The sequence below is a fragment of the Pezoporus wallicus genome, unplaced genomic scaffold (assembly GCF_028554395.1).
Source record: "Pezoporus wallicus isolate ANWC-B61680 ecotype Strahan unplaced genomic scaffold, APGP_CSIRO_Pwel_v1 contig_229, whole genome shotgun sequence".
Taxonomy (NCBI): Eukaryota; Metazoa; Chordata; class Aves; order Psittaciformes; family Psittacidae; genus Pezoporus; species Pezoporus wallicus.
In genome coordinates, this window is record NW_026638360.1 from 3,451,804 (window position 1) to 3,475,497 (window position 23,694).

Sequence of the window (23,694 nt, forward strand, 5' to 3'; positions counted from 1 at the left end):
AAAAGCTCATGGGATTGTTTCCCACTGGACACAGCTCAAGAGTTGCCACTTCCAAACTGCAGGTGCTTAGACGAATAAATACAGAGAATATACTTTATTTTATTTACCACTTTTTACTCAGTCACCTGATGAATATTAGGATTAACTGGGGTAATACTGAGACTTGATTCAACTTTTCCTAAAAGATGGTGTGGATTTCCATTTTTCCACTTTGATCTCACCAAGTATGTCTACACTACATATGTAATACCAGCGTAGCCCAGAGAAACCCAAATTAATTTACCATGTAACTGCCATCTGCCCCCAGGTGCCACACAGCACCCACAGTTTACAGCCTACCAGAGGGATCGTTCTGTTGGGCTGAATTCAGGAAGGAAAACACAGCACAGGTCCATTCCGTGCCATTTATGTACTGTCCTGTTGTGTACAGGCAGAACAAAATAGTTAGTCCTCCAGTATTCCCTTGGCCTGCAGAGCATGGCCAGAGACCCCTGCTTTCCCTCTGGGACACACAGAGCCTTCCACTGCTGCATTCTCCTGGTTATGGTCAGGAAAAAAATGTGTTTTCTTAAAACTGAAAAGCAGAGGCTGATGAACCCCTGGTGTGCAACCACTAAACTTGTGAGTAGCAACTGCTCCGGCAACTAAGGCAATACAGGCAGCCTTATTTGTGGTACAGGGCAAGTGATATTTCAGGGCAGACTGCTAAGGAGAAAAACAGGAAGAAAAGGAATTACGGGAGAATAGACTGCACAAAAGGTTGCCTTCAGGTATGTAGTATTTTACGACTTGGAACATACTGAAGGGACAAAAACAGGAGCCATTCTAAAGGACTGCAAAGATTATGGAAGAAAGGGATTAAAATGGTCTTGAGGAAATGGCTTGGGGAAGAGAAGGGGGTGAAGAAGACAATGCAACAAACCCTTTTTGTTACAGATTTTTCTAGCTAAAACAGAGACACAGCTTCCTCTTTTCTCTCCCCACCAACTTGTGTGTGCATGCACAGAAACTGCTTGTTTCTGTCCACTTCCAAGCAGTCCTGCCCTCTGAGAGCCTGAGGTGGGGAGTGTGTTTACCTAATGTAATGAAAGGGACAAGTGTATGTGGGGGGTGAGTTTGTGAATGATTTTACTTGGGAGCAGAGTGTGACAGGGAGCAGACTGGAGGTGTTTGGTTGGGTCAGCACAGAAAAGAGGGGTTACCATGAAGGGTATATGGAAGTAACATGTGCCTCAGGGAATAAAAAAAGGACAGACAGGAAAGAAGATAAAGGAGATATGGGAAGCAGAGCTGGCAATTTTTTGTTTTCTCTTCTTCAAAGCTTTTCTGTTATGGAGTTTAGATGTATGTATTTGTGCTCATGGCTGGCCTCCAGGAAGGGTGCGCCTTACTGGAGCTGTACAGCCCCTGTGGCAGGAGAGACAAAATTGAGCCTCTTAGTGTGGAAGATCATCCCCCACCACTGCTGGGACCATATAGTGGAATCTCAGGGCCCAAGGGAAAGCAACCTGTCCAAACAAAGTCTGCCCACTTTTCCTCTCTTGCCTTTCCAGCCTTGTGGTACGTGTACATCCATCCCTGTCTGCAGCCTCCAAGGGGTGCTGCTGCGAACCTCAGTGACCTGCAGGATTTGGGATGATGAGCCTGGTGGGGATTCAGCTCTCAACAGGATTTATGGAACAAATATCACTGGCTCTCCATTATGGAGAACAGGACTTATTAGGCTCAGTGGCTTCTGCAGTGGGCAGTGGACGGCAGCATATAGACTGTCTTGCACACCACACAGAACGAAGAGGGCTTGTTTTGGTCACCCCTTTCTTGGGTGGGTATCATGGAGTGATCCTGAGCTGGTGAGGGATAAGGTCTTTAACTCTTTCAGCTTGCTCTGAAATCTCCAGGCTCTCACTTCCTCAGCTAGATCTCAGAGAAAGGACAAGGATTCTCTCTGTTGTGATGCAATATGTTTAGGGGCTTCCAGTGTCCTTGCATAACAAGGTCAAGAAAGTATTGCTAGCCACTAGTTCTCTTTTTCAACTCGTGCTTATGTCCGTAAAAACCCTTAGTAAATAGACAGTAATATCTCACTGTAGATAAAGCCAGTTTACTCCCTCCAGCAGCTGGCCAGTTCATGGAACCATCTTAATTTCAGTGTGGTTTGTATGTGATGCGCCTTGGGCTGAATCTGGGGTCTGTGTTGCTGGAGAAGGTGTATTTCAGCCAGAAAGCAAGCAAGGTCACCATCCTGTCTACTGTATTATTATGCTCTGTCTGCCCTCCTCATAGCTGGTTTTGCCTTGAACCAGCTCTCTGTTTAGATAGCATGGTTGTTGGATGGGCTGGGCAAGGTTTCTCTTCAGACACAGTCTAGCTCTGTGCTGGGCCAGGCTCCCTGTCTAGATCATGCACTCTGAACAGAAACCTTTCTTTGTCCAGATAACACTTGCACGCTGCGCGGTCTCACTGGGTGTAGTGCTTGATCTCTGAGCCAGGCCAGCTCTCTGCACCCCAATGACAGCCGGAGTGATTAGTCACTTGCCACTGCATTTGACATAAGCAACTGACCTGTGAGTCAGCTCTGGCAAAAGCTGAAGTACTCAGTGCTTTGAAGTGCCAACACTCTGTGCCATATGAAACCCACCATGCAAATTGTTTCTAAAAATGTTGGCTAGATATCCTCCTGAGGAGATAAGCAGCCCTGTGGAACAATGCAGTGCTACTGCTATCAGGAAATTGCACACGACACAGATCTTTGCTGAAGACAGAAAGGTGTTGTGTGCCTGTGTGTAATGCATCTTTGTTCTTACCCTCAAAGTTCCCCAATTAACTTGGTTGGGAATTAGCTTCTGACCCTTTCATCAGTGTATTTTTTGAAGATAGGTAAAATTAATATAGCACTGTCCTGATATTCAGCTGAAAGTCCTTTTATGTTTTTAGCAGCCACCACACAGGCAGTGGCAAGGCAAGCATCCTCTGTGCATAACCTGTTAGGGACCGGAAGTTATTCCATGTTCAGTCTAAAATTCTTGCTGTTCAGACGGAGCTTGGGCTGCATGCTGAGGAAGATGTTGTGAGGGCCAGCTATGATACTAGGATGTTGAAAGATTGGCAGCAGGACTGGCTTGAGAACAGCATAATCAAACCCATGCTTGTATCCAGCAAGATACCTGGAATTGTGTCAGCACCCATGTTCTGGCTGTAACTTTTTCTTTGTTTATATTAACCCTTGTTGAGTTTTAAAACTAGTAACTGGTAGAGAAATCATTCAGTCTAAAAGCAAGCTGTCAGTGGCTGATGCTGATAATATTTGTCCCATCACTATATTAATATAATGGGATGCAGCCATTGCCTCTTAATACCCCAGCTGAGTATGTTCTCTGAAGTCAGGTGATCAGCAATGAAAGAAGAGCTCTCCAAAGAAATTCAGGTGCTGCAAGAGATGGCACTATCTACCTGTACACCACCCACCAGCCCCTAGGTGGCCTGATATGAGTTAGGGTGGTCCACTTCAGCGCGATCTCCTTATTACAAGCAAAGCATTGCAGGTGAAATGCTCCTTGTACAGTGCTGCATTTTTCTAACTTTACTCTGCTTAGGGACAAGCTTTTGCTCAGAGCCTGAGAGTTAAGAAGCCTGGTTAGTCTGAACCATGATATTAGCAGACAAGCACAGGCCAACTGTCAGGAACATGTGAAATGATTGGATCTTTCAATTAGTCTGTATCACCTAGTTTTTTATGTGGCTACCACACAACACACACAGTCTCACCCTCCCTGTCCAACACAGCTTAACAAGAATCACTTGCACCCATGTCCTTTCACTTAATTCAAGCCTCTTTGCTAATGGGGCTTTCCCACTCACATCATTCCCTGGGGTGCGTGGTGCCTGGCACGTGAGCATGTGTGTGCTCCCAGACATTCATTGCTGCAGCTGCAGAATTAGAGCAAGAAATATTGATGGCACAAAGCATTCCAACTGACTTCATTTCCTGCTGATAACTCCCTGAAGAGGGAGGGTGAGGCTTAGTGTCCACAGTGTGAGTTTAATGCTGAGGGCAGGGTCGATGGGAGCAGATACTTCAGGACACAGTTAGCAGAATGGCGAGTTCAGTGAGTTTCCCCTAGAAAACGCTTCTCATGTTCACTTCCTGTCAGCTTGCTATTGTCAGAGAAGCTGATGTTCAAACCCAACCCAAAACAGGATGTTGGCTTTTAGAGTTGATTGATCTTTGAAATGAAAATGTTTTTGTTTTTTTTCTGTGGTTACTGTATGTTTGTTTCAGTTGAGAATTGAGTTGCTTGAGTGGGAACAGGAAGGGTTGAGACCTCATTTTAAGGGGGTCAAAAGCCCAATGTGGGAACATCTGTTGGTTAATAGTATGAATTCTGAGAAATTACGTGAATAGCAGCAGGCAAAGCCAGACAGAGAGGTGGACAGAACAATCCCGGATACTGGCACTGACAGGTGAGCTCTACTAAACCCTCAGTTCATGCCTTAACAAAGTATTTAAGTCTGTCTTGTGGGGACCCACAGTTCCCTCCACTCTTTGCTCATCTGTGGCCCTGACAAACATACCTTCCCACATTGGACTCCCACACAGACACACCTGAATGAGATAGCTGCACGGACACAAATATCAGAGTTTCAGATGCCCTCAAAAACTGTCTTTCCTAAGTGGTCTCTAAAGAACTGTCATGTCCCTGCATTTTCTTTCTGTGGATTAGCATCCTGTGGAGGCCCCATTGTCCATACTTCATAGCCAAAATTCAAGAGGTCACCAAATATTATACATGGTGTTTCTAAGCATGGCAGAACTAGTCATGCTACCTCTTTTGCAGGCATGCAGAATGAAGGATTTCCTTGCAGCTCTCCCCTATGTGCTGCTTGTAGCAAAAGTACAAATAATCTGGCCTGAAGCAAATTTGCTGGGTTTGGCCTCACATGTCTTGAAAATAACTACCTGGGAAGCTGCAAAATCCAGGGGTCCATGTTTGCAATGTTTTTTCACTCAAAGTTTCTCCCTAGAGCCTGTTTTAATGGCACTTATGATGACTGCATTTTTTTCCTCTTGAGGAGGACAGATGTAGAAACTTTTTTTGCATATAAACAAATTAGTCTTATATACACTGCTATATCCAAGAATGTCTGTAAACAGACACACACAGAGAAATGCAGAGAGTCATACTCTAAAATATCTCACATTCATACTTGCACGTGCATACCCGGTTCCTCAGTATAACCTTCCTTAATAACATTTGTTACGAGGTTCTTGTAGTTAAAACATGTAGGTTGATTGTTTCAGATATTCTGGTGGTTTTCAGTCCAGAAACAAGTCTAGGGCAAATCCACACCTTGTGTCTTCCTGTCTGGAGAAAATCATGTGCTGTATTTCTCTGTGTTCTCTCCCTGTTCCTTCAGGAAGAAAGATTTAGCATTAATAGAGTACTGTGTACCTTGCGCTGAGCAATGGCATCTGGGAGTCCTGCTGGCAGAAAAGATTTGCCTTGTGGCAAGATACTTGGGAGGAGAAATAAATAGTGAAGAATTGTGGTGGGGCAGGTGCAACTACCTTTGCTTTATTACTGCTGGTAAAGTGATACCATCTCTGCCTAGCAGCATCCTTTTCTGTAGACCTGAGTAAAGAGTTTCCTCCACAGAGTACAACCCCTGAAAGCCAAAACAAATTACTGAAATAGACCCTGAATGGCATGAAGCAACCACTGCACTATGTGATATTGACAGTCTGTTAAATGGTAGACAGCTTGAAAACAACACTTGTGACTAATGCCCACAGTGAAATCCCTGAACATAAAATCCTCCTTCTGACCCAACAGCAGGGAAAACATGCGCAGCCGAAGTATCCTGCCCTCCCCACCTCATGCTGCTTCTCAGTTCAATTCCTATCCCCTCTCCTGATGTACCATTGTCAGTACTTCAAGAAATCAATAGGATTTCCAATCAAGAAGGAATTTTATTCTTACACTTTTTTTTAGATTTTTAATATATTTGCTTACATCTATAGTTGCAGCATCTTCTGGTTGCTTACATCAGAGGGGTTTCAACTAATCCAGTGTTACAGCAACAGAAGATTATTTAGTCCTCTTGCCCAATCTCCAGATTGCAGCAACTCAGCATACCATTCTTTGGCTAAGGACCAAGTAACCATTGTATATTGAATTTGGGAGTTAATTAGATCATGATTAAAATCTACTAGTTCCGTAAGAGTCCTACAGACAGCATGCAGTACAGCAACAGTTAACTATACTGTAAGAACTATGTCAAGATGATTTATTGGTAACAATAATCTGGGATATCATGATTGTCACATTTAAATCCATTCTGCAGTGTCTTCCACCATAGCCAGCAGGGACTTGCAAAACAGTGCAGAGGAAAAGTATGCATCCCTTTTCAGAAAAGATGCTTTAACCCTCTTTTGCCTTTGAGGTATCATCTCAGAATGATGGCATGACATTGTGTCACTTCGCAGCTGCATGCAAGGCAAGGAAGCCAGCAGAAGACAAAGGAAGTGTTTCCAAATTCTTTGCACCACCCTGCTCCACCCTGCTCTCAAGAGGTGGGGACTGAAATTCTTGAGGAGGAGCATATGCAAACAGTTGTTAAAAGAGATGTCCAGTTTACAACACTGATCTGAATGGAAGTGGAAACTATAGCAAAACATTCCTAAGGCTTTTTTTCCTGTCACCACTGAAGCTTCTCGTTTCCAGTGCACAAGTCAATCCTTTCCTGTGAAGGGAGAGAGCATTCTGCACTTTCTGACCTGGTAGTGTGAGGCATGAATTCAGGGTGGAAGGAGCTAGTCCTGCTTTACAACTAGCAGTGACACCTTGCATGGCAACCCCCCTTCTGCTTGTGCCCACATTATTGCAGTTCTCTTCACAGTGGAGCCCTTATCTCTCGTTTAGGAGAACACCCAGCGGCACAGTAGTGTCGTCCCTGGGAGTCCCAGCTGTGAACTAAGATACCAAAGCCTTCTGGTCAAATACAACAATCACCCTTGCACTGCTCCTCTTCTGTCTCTCTGATCACTCTAAAGACAGTCCACTGCTGATTGAAATTACCTAAAAGTGCGAAGGAAGGGAGAAGGGAAGCTGCAGTGAGAGGGGAAAAGAGTCTCCTTACAAATAAACAAAAAGGAAGAGACCCTGCAGACTTGGAGAGAGAAGCATGGTCAAGGGAGAGATCCAGGCAGAAACATCGGGGCAGTAACTGCAAGCAATGGAGAGAAATAGAGGCAAAACGGCATGGGGGGGGGGAAGTAAAGATGAGGTGACAGAAAATATAAAGGGGAGAAAGGAAGGGAGAAAGTGAACATGTCCCAAAGTTTGGGAGCAGCAGCAGAGTTTGCTGCTTGTTGCCTCATGAGCCCAGAGCTCTGGGAAGGACAGTATCTGTTTAGATTTGTGTCTAAATTTAAACTCTGATTGCCTTGCCTCCCCCTCCTCTCCCCTCCCTCCCTTCCTCTCACCAACCCGCCCTTCCTCCTTGTTGGTAGTGCAGGGTCACTTGCTGGGCTTTGTCAGTTCTCAAGCTGAGCAGCAGCTTGGATATTACATGCCTTCCACCGCGGCACAATTTTTCTGGCTTGGCTGAAGTTTTCCCACAGATAAGAGGGAAAGGGGTGGGGAAGAAAGATTTCCCCAAGGACACCTCTTTTGCGGGACATGGAGGTAAAGAAAACTTTTATTTCCACTAGCTTGTGACTGGCTCCTCGATCTGTATTAGCTCCACCTTGCAAAGCAATTTCTCACTAACGACAGCTCAGAATATCTCTTTGCTGAGGTTTAGATAAATGTCTTTGTCTCCCAGCCCTTGCAGTGCACCTCAGAGTATTCAGATTTGGAAAGTAGGGGGATGGTGTGGGCAGAAATTACATCTGTGAAAGGGGAATGAGGAAGGACTGCTATTTATTTTTTAGTCTTTGAGGTGGGAGAGTTACAGTTTAAACGGTATCCTTTTGAAAGAAGGTTTTAAAAATACAGTAGGAATGGGATCATATGAGAAGTGAACAAAACGTACAGGATGAGCAGGCTCTTTAGGACTGATTCCTACCCAGCCCATGGAACAGCAGAAGCTGTGATTTGGACCCTGAGCAGAGTTCCTCATGGATGGGGCAGTATCACTTTCATTATCATTAGAGCATTTCAGTAGAATCATGAGAAACCTGAGAACCACTGCTTTGGAGAGGTAAATGAGTAGTACACCCCCAGAGAGTTTCCTGTGCTTTTTTCTCCATACTGTATGTCCCATGCTCGAGGAGAACCAGAGCTCTGTCTCTTTGTGGGCACACAGCTTGCGGACAGGAGGCAGGCTTCCCTGGCATTTCAGTCCAAGTCTTCTCCTGTGTAGCACCCTGAAGGCAGTTCACCTCTGCTTACCTCTTTTCCCATTCATGCAAGATAGGAAAGATGGTGCTTGCTTTGCTCATGTCAGACTGGATTCATGAGCAGTTTTTGAAGTGGCAAAAGAAAAAAAAAGTATTTTTAGGAGGGGCACAGGAGATAGGTGATTATGACATTGTGAAAACCTCAAATGACAAAAGAGGACTTGTGGTATTTCAGCTAAACACACATCTTACTAAGCACGTTAGATTGTCTTCCCAGGAAAGCATTTTTCTGTGTCAGTGCAGCCCCAGCAGCAGGGAACATGCCACAAAGCCAGGGAACAGTGTGCTTGAGGCACCACTATAATTTTTCTTGAAAGCTTTCCATTACATAGGTCAGTTCTGTTAACGCTCCGGTGCTAACATCACACTCCCTGTTATTTGTGCTGTCCTGCCCCACAGGCAAGTGTTAAAGATCAGACATGTTTGTTAGAAGAAATGTCCTCAACAAACTATCTAAACAGATTTTGGTATGGAGAAGGACCAAGCAGTGATCAAACCAACTGAGCACAGACTACATGTGGCATGACAAATGTATAGGTTTGTAAGGACTACTAGGTTTGACAGAGAGTAGATCAGTAAGTGTTAATGCTCGTTTTTTTTTTTCTTTTTGGCTATATAGAAGCTGGTGATGTCTCAGAGGGAAAGGGGAGTTGAGCTCTTAATTTGTTATAACTGCTGTGCTTATTAAGCAAGATATGGAGCAAAGACTGGTATTTATTGTGTTGAGTACACTCTCCCACATCCCTTTTCCTCTCTATACACTCCTCAGGTGTTTTCTGTTATCTTCTTCAGAGATGTTTCAGAGTAGAAATTTCCTTTCGGGAGACACATGTGACACATATGGAAGACTTCTCTGAAGTCTTTAACCTGAGTGTCCTCTTCTTGATCCTGTTCCCTTTCCTCTATTTCCTACTCTTTCCCCATGTTACCTTGTTTTCTGATCCTCTGTAGATTGTTGCAGCTGTTTCTTATTTTTAAAACATCTCAACTCCTGAGACATTTTTTAAGTAGTGTACTTGGTCTTCCCTTCCTGCCCCAAGCCTCCAAAAAGGTGGTTAGTGTCCCAAAGGTAAGAAGATATTAGACCAAAATAGATCCAAGAGTTCCCACCTGCCAGTTCTCCATTTCTTCCTAACAGCTTTTCACAGGCAGTGTGAGCAGGACCTGGAGACTCGCTACACTCTTTTGCTTTAAAACAGATGCTATGGTCCTGTGCAGCAGGAATGAAGAGTTCTGTTATTTCCCTGTTTGCTTCATCAGTGTGCTTCCCTGCAGGCTTCCCTGCAGGCATAACTGGCCTGTGCAGCAGGAATGAGAGTTCTGTTATTTCCCTGTTTGCTTCATCAGTGTGCTTCCCTGCAGGCATAACTGGCAAGCTCTTTGCTCTAGTGGGACACATTAGGATTAGCATTATGAAAAAAGGTCAGCAGGCTGACCTAGCCAGCTGATTTCCATCACGTCTCTGGCAGGAAGACCCTATTTTTGAAAACCCCACAGAAGCAAGATATTTGGGATCACTTTCTCAGAGAGGGTAGCGTGGTGTTGCTGTTTGTTAGGGCCAGTACCTACAGTCTTAGGCATTCTGCTTTCAGGAACGTGATAGCAGAAATTGAAAACATTGAAAGCATTGAAACATTGAAAGCAGTAACTGTAACCATTTAAGATCCCAAAGAGGAAGTAAGTGGCAACAAAACCCCATTCTTGCAGTTCATGTAATTTTGTGAGTCTGCAGATCTTCATGGGTTGTTTTCTTGGTGTGGTTTTTTGGTTTGTTTTTTTTTTTTGTGAAGACCCAGCGTCTTGATGCAAGATAGATTTGAGAATCAGTTTTCTTTCCAGTGTTATGACTGATGAAAGGAACTTGAAATCATTAAGTTCTGTCTGTTCAGGACAGAGGAGTTTGTATAAAAAGTGTGTAAAGCTGGCACTGATGAAAGCTAAGCCACTTGCAAAAAGGCAGCCAACAAACATTCTTTGCGTTTGCAGTACCAAATGGATCAGAAATGAATGTATCAGTTTGTTTACGTCTTCAGATTTGGTCCAATCTGTCTAGTTCCCATAGCGGTATCAAACCTTGCTGCAGATATTGTGAGTTAAGGCATCCACTGAAATTGCCTGTGGCTTTCTGAAGCCCATATCCAACAGTGGTCATGCCATTCATCTTCCCAGCCTCTCTGTAGGAGCTTGGAAGTATGGAGACATTTGAACTTCACTCACACAGCAAATGGAAGCAGTCCAAGACTGGTCTTTGGTGGCTCCCTATGGTGTGATGGCTTGCCTAAGCTGCAAAGGTGCAACAACCAGGTTTACTTTCGGAAGGCTTCCATATTTTCTGTGTCTACCAATAGATTCTTTCTGTGACATCTCCATTCCATGTCTCTTTTCTGCAGCTAGGTCCTGCTAGATCTTCATTTTGCCAGTTGCTGCATCAGCTCAGAAGGAAAGCTTTTCTAGGGCTGACAGCAGTTCTCTGCTCACCTCACCACTTCTCTTCTGGACAACCTACTGGACATGTCTCTAAGACCTGTCCTCTCCCTACACCACAGTCTTCTCATGTGGGACATCTGGGGAGTGATGGGGCCACTGCTCTTTTCAGTAATAGCCTCTCTTGTGTCAAGTGAGGATACCACAAAGAGGCCCTGGGTCCTGCCCCACTCCTCCAGTGAACATCAGAGTCCTCTGTTCCCTGTATCAGTAGGAGGCTGCAGAAATCTCCAGGGGTTTCTACACATCTCTCCCTTCAACAGGCGAGGTCAGAAGCCATTTCCCCCGTTGTACTGTGGTCAGCCAGACATCACAACTGAGCACATTTCCAGATCTAGGATTTGCATTGCTGCATCCTTCCAGGAGCCATGGGGAATGGTGACCTCACCCAAACTACAGGGCATCTTTCTTTCAGCATAGGTACTTACAATGTCCCTTGGAAAACTGCACTAAGGATACGTGACCTGTCACACAAGAGGATTGAAGTGGACAGGACAGAGGAACAAGTACTTGGTACTGTGCAGACCAGGAGGCTGAAATCTGTAACCATAATGGTCCTCAGAGCAGCAGGACAGTAAACCACAGAGGTGAGCTCAGCTGAGCGAGGTCTCTGCCCACCCTTGCAGCTCCACAGCCAAGATAAAGTACAGGTGTTATGCCATGGTTAGCCCTGCCAGAAAACAATTTCCCTTTCTCAGGGAGCTCTGCTGCTTGGCTTTCATTCCAAAAGTTAAAACATTCCTTTTCTGCTCTTTTTTTTTTCTTTTTGCTTAACAAAGCATTTTAACCTTGTTAACCATAAAACACTTGTTTTCATGGTTTCCTTCCAAACTCATCAAAATGACACATTTGTGCAGAGTGTCTGTGTAGATAAAGGGACGAGTATGTAACTATACTAGGAGAGGTACCATATGACCCCATTTTACTCCTCAGGTCTGGGCAGGTTTAGGACCTAACTGACAGTAGTAGCATGTCTCCAGAAGAAGATCCTGGAAAGTATCAGGTTTGTGAGACTTCCACATCCCAATAACCGGATGAGGCCTCCCTCTTGAAGGACAGAAAGGAACAAAACCAAGCCCCATGGGCTGTGCTGTGACCCTTTCTTGTACCTAGTGCAAGGTGGTTTGAAGAATTAAAGCTTCTCCTGCATCACTAGAGAGGGATGAATCTTCTGAACTTCTCCTCTCCCTCACTCTCCTAAAACACCAAACCTACAGCCTGAGTTTGGGATTTGTACCCAGCAGCCAGAGAACCTGTTTAGAGGACCTGTCTATTTTACTGGTGAAGCCTTCTTGCTGCCTGTAGGTGCTGTAATACTGCAGAGACACAACTTGTCTTGGTGACTTACACAATTATACACCTTTAGCAGTTTGCAGCATGGCATATGTAAGGATGAATTTGGTCTAGAGAAAGGAGATGTACTGTGTAAGGAGAATCTGTTATTACACATTCACTGCACAGTTGTGTCACACTGAGTTATTGTCAGAGGCATAGGGCACTTTACTCTTACAGAGTCTCACATACGCACAGATTTAAGTCGCACTTCATCTAAGCCACAATGTATCCAGCTGTGAGTCTTATGCCAGAAACACTTTTACATTAACATCAAGGCTGAGACATATCTTTATGGTATCTTATCACCGGTATATGGGTCCTGCTAATGCACTGACAAGGATGAAGCTAATCTACCGCATTAGTGCCAAATGAAGCTTTCACTTGTTAGAAAGAAAAAAAAGACATCGGATCAAATTTTAGTCAGATATGAGCACATCACTTGCTAAAGGTGTTTCTGGAAGTCTTCTCCAAGCATAGACCCAGACTTCACTTGCCAGACTGGCAGGTGGTATAAATGCATTCTCTATTTCTTTTGTTCTTCAGCATTAAGGTTTGGTTTTTTTTTTAAAGAACCCTAAACCCACACAGCAGGGCATTAAACTGGTTTTTGCATACAAGTGTCCTAGTGCAAATAAACCTGTTTACCCTTTGTAACAAGATGCACACAGTGTTTTGGTCAGTGTGGATGTCTAGCAGCCAATCTGCAAAGGATATTGATTCACCACTACCAGATTCAACAAAGCCACTGTTCATCTCAGACTTCTCAAATGCATATTCTCAGCATGATTGGACCACAGCTCAGGTTGTGCTTTTGTACAAGCTGGTAGCTATGGCATGGAGTGATACTTCACAAAATAGAATACATTTTTCTCATGCTCCATCACTGAACCAAGCTACATGCTGCTTCTAAAGGCAAGAAATTTATTGCTTACATAGACCACAGCATCAACATGTGCAGTTTGGGAGCTTGGGTACCTAAAAGATGGAGATGCAAAAATGCAAACGAGAGGGAAAGCTGACTCAGAAGAATGGAGTTAACAAGTCAGTGTGGCTTTGGGGTGAGACAGAGGACAGTAGTCTAAAACTTTTAACACAGAGGAAACAGAATTAGTGCATTGCAAAAGCAGCATGTCTGGGAATAATGGGATCAAATTAAAGGGAAGATGCATATCTCACTGCATAGCAGGAAGGATTTCTGGCAGTGAGGTCTGGCAGGGACTGGAATAGTATAGTGGAAACCACATATAATGGAAATCTCTTTCCCATGAGATGTTAAAAAGTAGGCTGGACAGAGCATGAAAAAGATAATGGCAGGAGTAATCTGTTGCATTCAAGTGTTAGTACTGATAGGGCCACCAGGGGGGCAAGACCATACTTTTTCTGCAGTTCTTCCATGTGTGGGGCTGCTAGCAGAAACTAGTGGCTATTCAGCATCAGGTCCCAAAAGCATTTATGATTCCTTCCTGCTATGATATGTTGTTCGAGCCCCTCAGATTTTTGCCTCTGGGAAGCTTAGATCAAAATAAACTGGCATCACATCTGCAAGAGTCTGGGAACTGTTCTTTTATTGCCTGTGTGAAACACAAAACCAATTTTGTGTGTGTGTGTTCTTCCAGTTTTAAGAATGGGATTCTTTATCCTTTAAAACTTTGTACTGCAACAGCAGTCATGGGTTATTCAAGTCAATCATCTTGAAATATCTTTCTGTTGAGTGCCATGTTCCTCTCATGTAAGTCCAGATGAAACAGGTCCTGTTTTCATATACACACACTTGAGCTTGTGTGCCAGGTTTCTGAGGAATTTCACCCCTTGGGCCCTGCAGCAAGCATGTATTTAACTTGTGAAACGTGCATAGTATAATTTGGCTTCCCACTTAGTCTTTACAGAGTGCACAGAGTTGTCAATGCTGTCCCTCCGTGAAAATCCAGTGTGTTCATTCCCAGATTCAAGGTATTCATTCCCAGTTAAGAGACTTGTCCATGTGGACAAGTACAGGCATGCACACTGGTTCTCTAGGCAGCAGGTGTCTGTAAAGAGGACAGAGTGGAATAAAAGGAATGGATTGCTGAATGCACTGCAGCATGAGGTGACAGGAGACAGAAAGGTAACAAGTTCGACAAGTCACCCATACAAAAAGGAGACAGTCCTCACACATTCTCTTTCATCAATGCAAAGCTGTCTTTTCCTCTCATACCAGGACTCATGTACCAAGTCCTGCTCTGTACAGGTCAAGAAGCCTTTGCCTGCCGCCACCTGGGGGTTTCTTCTCATCCCCTCTTCTTCTCCTTTGCACTATGCACAGGACTCATGTTCTTTGACTCTGCCCTCTCATCCCAATCTCCTGCCCTTGGCACCGGTATCTCGTACTATTCCAGTTCTGACCGCAGGCGCCTAGTGTGGGTGACCCACCACCTATGGTCTCCATGACAGGCCTTGCTCAGGAATATGATGCTCAAGGTCCAGTCTCACAGGGTCCATCCCCTGCAGCAACTTCACACTCTGATCCAGCAAACTGAAGCCTGCATCATCTACAGCAGCTCTTCAGTGTCCCTTTGCAGTGGGCACCGGTTTAGTTCGTATATTCTCAATGGTGAAAGCTGGAAGCCTTTTCGTTTTGTAGCCCATGGGAAAGAAAAGCTGCTAAGTAATGAAACCTTCATACTTTATTTCTTCTGCCTCGCTCTGCAACTCAAAAATTGCTGTATCATTTGTTGTAATTCTTCTTCTCAACACCTTTCATTTTAAGGTCTATGAATTCAGTGACATTCTGAACAGAACTTCCTAGGGCTGATTTGCTCACTGAGCAAGTGAGATGCAGACACTGAGCCCGTGCTTCCTGGACACCTGGTTCCGGTAGCCCAGCTTTGATCTGGAGAAACTGTGCCTGAGGTTGGAGGAACTTAGTCCCACTTCTTGCCACAAAAAGAACTTGTAAACAAGTTTCAGTCAGCCATCAGGAAAAAGAAATAGAGCATTAAACTAGGCAGGGTATTCCAAAGCTGTTACAAACATTGGGGTTCTCTTCTACAGGGTTTTTGGGAGAATTTCACAAACAGGTTTGTTCAGAAACAGAGATAATTATCTTTCTCAGATCACAGAAAAAAGAAAACTAGAGCCCTCAGATGGAGCCAAAGGGAGGGCAGCTGCTGAGAAAGCAGCTTTGCAGACCAGGATCCTTAGTGCTGCGGGGCTGTTGAGCCTTCCAGGGCCCAGCTAAAAAGAACTCTGTGGATACAGCTTAGCATTCACACCTCAAGCTGGCTGCTAGCTGAGTGTTTACTATCACTTTCCTCTAATTATCTAATTTCCAGGAATTTATCTAATTTCCAGAAATTAGACTAAATTCCTGGCTCAGATAAATATGAACCTCATTCTCCAACCTGCTGGTATCCAGCGTAGACCTAATTTAATAGCAATGTGTTATCAAAGATAGCACAGTCCTGACAAGTCCTGGAAGTTGCAGCAGTTAGGATCTCTGTGAAGGCTCATCTACCCTTCTGATTTTCTATTTCTAGCATGATAAATTAAGAGAAGTTGAATCCCTGTGCTGCTACGAGACTGTCTCTAGTGTTGAGCTTAAATGGAGAGGTTATCACAATCTACTTACAGTATTTATCAGAAGTGTTTTGAATTGTCCCTACTTCTCACATTCTCTGTGTCCCTTCTTTGACAGATCCATGACTTCAGTTTCTAATTTGACCTTCTGAATAGCTTCAGATTAGATAATTAACACATACTGCGTATGCACCTGCTTAAAGTTCATCCTCTTTAACCACTCAGTCAGTCCAAGAGTGGTCCCTTCTTCATCCCGCCTGAAGCGTCTTGTGTTTGAGCCTCCTCCTGCTGAAGTTCATCTTACTTCCAACCTCTGCTAAAACCAGGGCTCCTTCCCTCACCCCACATGAGGGAAGTAAGGGAGAAGCTAAACTGAATAGGAGTTGAAAGTTGATTCATCACGCTGCCACCTTTCCTGCTAAGGGGCTATTTCATTCACTCAACCCGTTTCCTTCAGAGCAGCTACCCAAGTGGCTCCATGTGTGCAGGTAAGACAGGGTGCAGCCTTGCATTGTGTCTACAGCTAAAGGGCTTTGCAAGTCACTTAAAGCAACACTATGATTCAGATGGTTTAAAATAATGATGTTCTGCAGGACACAATCAACAGGAAGCTGCTTATCTCAAAGGTCTATATCAGATAACCATGGTTCATGCATTTTATTCCCCACTGAAAGAATCCACACATGTGCCCAGCCTTCCTGGCCATCTCTCTCCCCTGTGCCTTTGTTGGAGACATGAGATCAGGTGCACTTGCCCCACAGACTGCACTATTTCCCCTCTCTGTGTGGGCAGCCTGGGACGTTGTCAGCTGTTCCTTCATTAGCTCACCTCTCATCCTTCTAGAGCAGCAAGAGCTCTTAAGAACGAGGCCTGGAAGTACATACAGAGAGGCACTGATTAATCTGGGGAAACTTGACAGGCTGTGTATAGTTCCCAGACCATTAAGAAAAACAGATGTCTGAGAGGGAAACATCAGGAAGCTGAGAAGGATCCTGGGGAAAACTCTGGCCAGGAACAGAGCTCTGAAAAAGCAGCTGGTGCAAACTGTGCACTAGGAAAGCAGCTATGTCTTATGGTGGCCCCACTGCTCTTCTCCATTATCTATTATTCTCTATTATCTCACCCCTCCACCCATGGAGGCATTTGCTAGTAGTGTGAGTATCTCAAGGACAAATCTCAGATACTGGATATATAAGCTGTGTAAGATGCTTGGGAAGAAAGACACTCCAGTGCAGCCAGACCGCCATCCTTGTAACAGCTGCAGTCAGCTGTAGATTAGGACATCAGCATCACTCTATCAAGGTACATATCAGGCCTTGGCTCCGAAGGAACTATTCTACATCTGGTGTGTCTGTGGATTCCTAAAACAACACAAACTCATCAACTTACCTATTCAATGGATAATTTCTGAGAAATAACCCCTTTCTTTTCCCCACATGCCTTTCACATCAATTATCTGTAATTTAGATATCTGCAGTAGCTCATATCTGGTTGTATCAACCAAGTTTTCATACACCATTGTTGCTAGAGGGCTCCAATCAGTTGGAGAGAAGGACCATAGGTCCTGACTGACGCACCAGAAAAGCCAGAGGTCTTCCTGAACTAAGTTAAAAGCTGTGTAGGTGTTAATCTAATTTAATTTTGGAGAAATGAAGAGTGGTGCTGCTTGAAAGAGAGTGGGGGTCTTTAGTTATTTAGTAATGGTGCATTGGCTCTCAGATGACGCTGAAATCCTGCTGCTACTGAAATGCCCACTGGCCTCCTTCATTGTGATCTTCTTTGAGAGAAGAACCAAGGGCTGTATTTAACAGGGCATTTCAGAGTAAGGAACCTTGTTTTCAGCATCCCAAGCCAAATTTTCATAATCAGGAAATCTGCTGCAGAATTGTAGCTCACCAGCAGCACTCATGTTTTAGAGGCACAAAGTATTTCCCCAAAACCCCTTAGAGGTATTGTAAACTTGAAGGAAAAAGACTGCAAATGTGTCACTGGTATTCACCTGGAGCAAGGAAAGAGCTCTGCAAGATCAGCATTGTTCTTTTAAGGTCAAATGCTCATCATAATGAGCAGAAAAGAAAAAAGTTGTTTGTTTTGTTTTTTTTTTTAACTGTTCCAGGCAAATACAGCCAGTAGTTTTTAAACTGGACATGTTAACTCTAAGAAAATAGGATGACTCTGAGTTCCCAGGACTTCATAAAGGGAGGAGACGCATTAATATAGTCTTCAAGTATAGTCAAACTTAGTAATTGCAGAGCATTTTTTAAACTAGTCACATCTTTGTATCTCAGTGCTTAAGGTTATTGATGGCTTAGCTCCAGTTTGCAGTGTACGGGGTACCACTGGGTAGTAGTTGGATGATTTGAAATACTTTGCCACCTACAGTAGCCACACAGAAAAATCAGCTTTTGACTCTTTCTGTAGTTTTCTTTTTTTTTCTTGAAGCTCTGGCATTCTGTGATTCTGTGATCTTAGCCTTCTCTAAAAAGACATGTCTTGCCCTCATCACAGCAAAGTCCTGAATGGAGACACTAGTGCACACCAGAGTCTCAGAAGGGAGAGCCACATGTGGTATGGCTGGGCTTAAAACCCAGAACGAATGAGGTTTTGAAGTTGCACTGTTTCAGGTGGCAGGAAAACCCCTCTTGCAAGGAGCTGCTCCAGAGACAGGCTGCCACACTGCTTGTGTGGGCACAGCCTCTGTGCTTTCATTGTTTCTGCACTTGTGTGGCTGGGTATGATCACATCAAGCCAGATATCAACTTTATCCACAATCTTTTTCCTGTTGCCTGCAAATTATTTCCATGTTGACTGCTTGGCCTGTGAGCAAGGAGCTGTGTTTGGCTGGTAATGAGGCAATTACACACGCATGGCCCTTTTACAGGAAAGGCCAAGGCCATTTCTCCTTGAATAGATCGGGCTCCTTAATGAGCCTTATCTCTTTTCCCCGCTCTCTCAGCCTCTCTGCCTTGGGTGTAGGCAACTGGCCTCGATTTTTGCCTCTCCACCTAGCCCTTCTACTCTTTTACCTTCACTGTTTGCAAACAAATGTTGTCATGTAGCTTAAAAATCTAGTAATATTGATTATCATAATCTCTTTTTACTGTATGTCATACATCTTCCTCCCTCTGTAGCCTCATGTCTCACTGGTATTAGCAGTCTTTTATTTCACCTTTTTACCTCTTACCCCAGCCTTGTATCTTCTCACTGCAACAGGAGTCACCTCATCATTCGAGTACCTTCTGGGCCTTCCTTCTTGAATATTCTGTCTTCTGACACTAAGTCTCATTTCAGTTGTTCTATTCCTATTGCTTTCAACATCTCTGAACTTCTCCTTCCTCTCATGTTGTTGACTTAGTCTAGGGAAACTGTAGGCTGACTGCTTAGCCTGCGCAGGTTACTGAGACTCAGGCAATTGTTAGGGTACAACCCTGTAACTGCAGGCAGGAAGGGTAAGCTGAACAAACAGGGAATGCATGTGACTGAGATGTGAAATCTGTTGTCTCACTAGCAAAGTGTCTTTAAGACACCCTTATAATCATGCTGGATAATATCAAAGTTTTAAAAATCTTCAGACACCAAACTGGAATTCCATCAAAAACATAGTTCACTGAGAAGGAATCAGTCCTTTGTGGGTGCTGGACTTTGTTAGGGCTTGCTTAGGATGAGTTTTGTGGCAACAGGTCATCTCAGTTAAGTGCCTGAAATACCCTGTACCACACAAAATCCAGATAGCTACTACTTCTCACAGAGGTGCAATGCAGATATCTGGTGTTTGTGCATGTTCATGCAGAGCTGTGACTGGGCTGATGAATCCCTTTGGTGTGAGCACAGCACCAAAAGAATGCATCCAGTTTGATGCCACCATAAGAAGTTGTGACTGTGGGGCCCATATCCCTTACTACAGGTTTCCTTGGGCTACTCAGCATTGCAGTGTAGCTATCCTCAGACACTTCTGTTGTGGAGAACCAGTGTGCCATGGAAGACCGAGTGTCAATGTGAAGCTTGTGAAACCCTGGACTAAAATTCTGTCCTGAATGTTGAGGGCAAGTTACTGATCAGCTACAGGACTGACGCAGAAATTAAACACTGCAGTCACATCTTCAGCCTGGAAACAATCCTTGCAACCATTGCTTGACTCTGCTGATCACTTCACTAGGCATCTGCCTACTTGACACTAAAATTCAACCAGTGCCATCCTGCTTCTGCAAAAGACTGGGATAGTCCCAGCTGATCTGGCCATGGGTGGGCTGCTGCCCAGACCAAGCTGGCATTAGAAACTAGGTATTTCCTTGTTACATTCCCCTTGTACCACAACCTCATCTCTCCACTCTTCTCTTCAGCACAATGAACACAAGCAAATAGGATCAGGCATCTTACAGCAAAGGAAACTATGACACCTGTGTGTTTGTTGCTGGAGGTCTCTGCAATCACCTCAGTCGAGGACTCCTGAAACACTATACATGCACATAAAATAATTGATTTACATTTGAAATGGTCTGCCGCCTCCTTCCCTGAGCAGCAGGTCATGGCTGAACAGCCAGATGCCTTCCTGCACAGTGCACAGCAGAACCAAGAGCTGCTCATGTCTCCATAGGGTAGGGCTGAGATTACATATGTGCTGCCCCTGCCAAGGCACACTGCGCAGCAGAGCCAGGTGCTGCAGCTCCCTGCCTGTTTTGGTAATGACTGTATTAGATCAAACCATTCTTGGCAGACTTTGACAGACATGATAAGACACTTGCTCAGGAAGCGGATGGTCTGGGCCCCGTTCTGTTTGCAGGGGGTGTGGGCTTCAAACCCTTTGGTCTGTCTGAAAGAGGTAATTTTTAATCTGGTGCTTAGGGCACGGCCTGTTAAAGCCACGCCAACATGCAGCAAGGGTTTCAAGATTCCCTGGGGCAGAGGGGAACTCTGCCTGGTGATCTGAGTGCTCTCCTGACAGATAAAACCCTGACTTACCCCTGGGCCGATTCTGTGGTGTATGCAGCAGTGGCTACACATGCATGAAAGCCCATACACTGCCCTCTCAGCAGAGGCTCCTAACCATGAAGGTTTGAGGTAATGCTGCTGTAATGAATTGGCCTGTGAGGTGCTGGGAACGTACAGGCACTAGGCAATTGCCAACTATTGTCGTTACTAAAAGGAAGATTCAGGATCTAACTTGTACTTTTCACAGTGATATTTGCTGAGTTTGCTAACCTTATCAGACAGTGCTTAGCAAGTACAGGTCAGGCTCTCTAGAGAGCTACAAACCATGGCACGACGAGAAGAAAAACTTGCCATAAATCCAGCCTTCAAAGTTTTCAACACCAGCCAAAGGCTAGCATGAGGTGGCTGGCATACCCTTCCTATATAAGGGCCTTTCCAGCCTGGACTGTTGGTTAGGACATCTTACTAACAAATTTCACAGAGGCAAACAGGAGACTGCTTCCTCCACTTTGGGCCCAGCAGCAGCTGTCCCACCTCATCAGGTTAAACCGAGACTTCATGAAGCTACTCTGCTGAGAAGAGATGCCTTTTGGGAGATGTGGAGAAAGGTGGCATTGGTACTGACTGTCTTTCATGAAAAACAATACTACGTAACAGTAGCATCGCACCTGTTTTATTAGCAGAAATGCGTCAATAGCAAAGGGAGGGACGTCTCCGAGGGGAGATTAAAATAACGATTACCTCATTCAATTTCATTGTAGTCATTCTCTGAAACAGAAAGTAGGTAGTGTATTCTGCAGATGTTTCTATAATTCTGTTGTGAAGGACACAGCTCCTCACCTGCATGTCTGCTGCTCTCTGCTGCCTGGCACTGAGTGAGGCAGCGGAGACACTTGCAATGCTCTTGAACCACACCACCTAACTCCAGCCACCATCCAGTGGTCCCTGTTGCCCAGCACTATTAGGGTAGGCTTTTACTTGTGATAACCATTTGCTGTTATGTTCAGGAGCTCTAGGCAGTCCTGAGGTTGCTTGGAGGGACCCTGAGCAAGCTTCTGATCCAAACAGGCAGCAACTTTTCTTTGAGAAAAGCCTTGCTCCAGCCACTGTGCTAATTGTCCAGGCCCTTTTACATATAGACATGGGTAGCTTGATCCACTGAAAGAAGAAAAAACAGCCATAGTTTCCCCTCTACTTTCAGCAAGCAAGGCAGGGAGTACATGAACCATTTTTTTTACAGTATAGGGGACAAGTTGAACATAGTGTGCCTTCCTTTGAAAAGCATTTGTCCCTTTACTAGTTTCTGGCTACATGGTATCTCCTACCTCCACCAATTCCCAAATCTTTCTTTTATGAGCCTTTAAATTTGGCAGATCTGAGTCTGTAGTTTTGAAATCACTGCACTGTATTTGCTGACTTATGGATGAAAGCTGCTCATCGCTGCTGAGCTGGAATATCCTCACATTTCCCTTTGCACAGTGCTTGACCCTGACTGCCAAGGTGGCAGTGGTTCACGAGGGACCTCTCAGAAGGAGAAAATCAAGACCAGACCACCGAAAGCCTTGAGAAAAATGTTTCCCTAAAGCAAACTCTTTCCAGAGTTGCTTTCCAGATAAACGTTTTGTATTTTTACATACTTCATGTAAAGTAGAATTTTCCTGTCCTTTCTCCTAAAAACAAACAAGCAACCCTCCTTTCAAGTCCACATTGCTCGTACTATTCTGTCCTGTGTTATAGTCAGAGCTCCTTTCTCTTCATCCCCCTCATAGCTATGCAATAGCCTTGCAGCTGAGTTCAGACACAGACTCATCCTATGTTTGTTCATCTGTGTAGGGATCAGTGTTGACCTGGGTACCACTCTGTGGAGCGATGTTGCACTTCTCGGAGTTGTTCTTGTGGCTAACTTATTCCAAGACTTCAAGAGACATGCCAGCAGTGGTTTACACTCAGGCAAAAAGCTCACTCTCCTACAAAAATGTTAGAAAGAGTCTAAGAGGAGACTTGACATCTGTTCCTGCAACATGCATTTTGGTACTTCTAGTCAAATTTTTTTTAGGGCTGCTGTGACAGCTCCTGTTTTCACTAAGATTAGAACTGAAGAAAGATGCTAGAGATGGCTGGGCTCTAACAGCACTGACTGCCTTGAAGGTAGCATGTGTCATCAGAAGTCCTTACCTCCTCCTGCCTGTCTTCATAACTTTCCTTGTCTGAAGGAAACCAGCTATATAGAGACACGTACAGATGAGATGTATGCCTGAGTTAGAGGAATCTTAAGCTCATCTCTGGGACCCAGGAGCTCAGACTGGTCCCAGACCTAATCTGAGATTCCACTCTTTCCACAGAGTGTTTAGAAATCTGAAATATATTCACAATATATTCCCACAGGCTGCAGGTTGCTTTCCCTGGAGCTGCAAGATTGAAGATTGAATCTGTTGCATGTGATATCAGCCACTCTGCACTGGCAGATTGTATGTCCTGATTTCAGACCCAGAATTCTCTTTGAATCTTTGAAATGGAAATCTTACTTTTTTTGCGTCTTTCTGTTGTGTTTCACTCCTATGTTCTGGCACGGGGGGATCGATGGCAGTTAGAGGCTGATTATTCCTCTTCACCCAGACATCTGATGACATCTCAGAGGAAAAGGATGAGAACTCTGCACACTGCCATTGCTAAAGATCACAAAATTCTCATCTGGGATGAGAAATGGAGGAGACAGAGAGAAGTAGAAAAATATTGTTTCTTTTCTAGCATTTACGATACACCTGAAAGATCTGCAAGACTGACACGATGATGGACAGGACTGGCTATAAGTATCACTGAACCACAGCTGCTGCCACTTCTAGCTGGGGCTTCTGCTGGTAATTAAAATTTATCACAACCAGACAAGAAGCAGCCTCATTGCCAGATAAGATGCCAAGTGAAAAAATAAACCACATAAATCCCTCCTGAAACAGAGAGTTAGAAGTCCTCCAGTGAGAATGATTTGTGAG

At 44.4% G+C, this 23,694-nt stretch overlaps 1 protein-coding gene across 1 annotated transcript in view; it reads left to right on the plus strand.

The window, feature by feature from the left end:
- The first annotated feature begins 7,486 nt into the window (after positions 1 to 7,486).
- RCSD1 (RCSD domain containing 1) overlaps positions 7,487 to 23,694 on the plus strand; it is a 32,080-nt gene continuing 15,872 nt past the window's right edge. Inside the window, exon 1 of the mRNA XM_057410547.1 lies at positions 7,487 to 7,685. Coding sequence (XP_057266530.1) covers positions 7,680 to 7,685 — 6 coding nt within the window. The 5' untranslated portion in view covers positions 7,487 to 7,679. The remainder of the gene's footprint in view (positions 7,686 to 23,694) is intronic.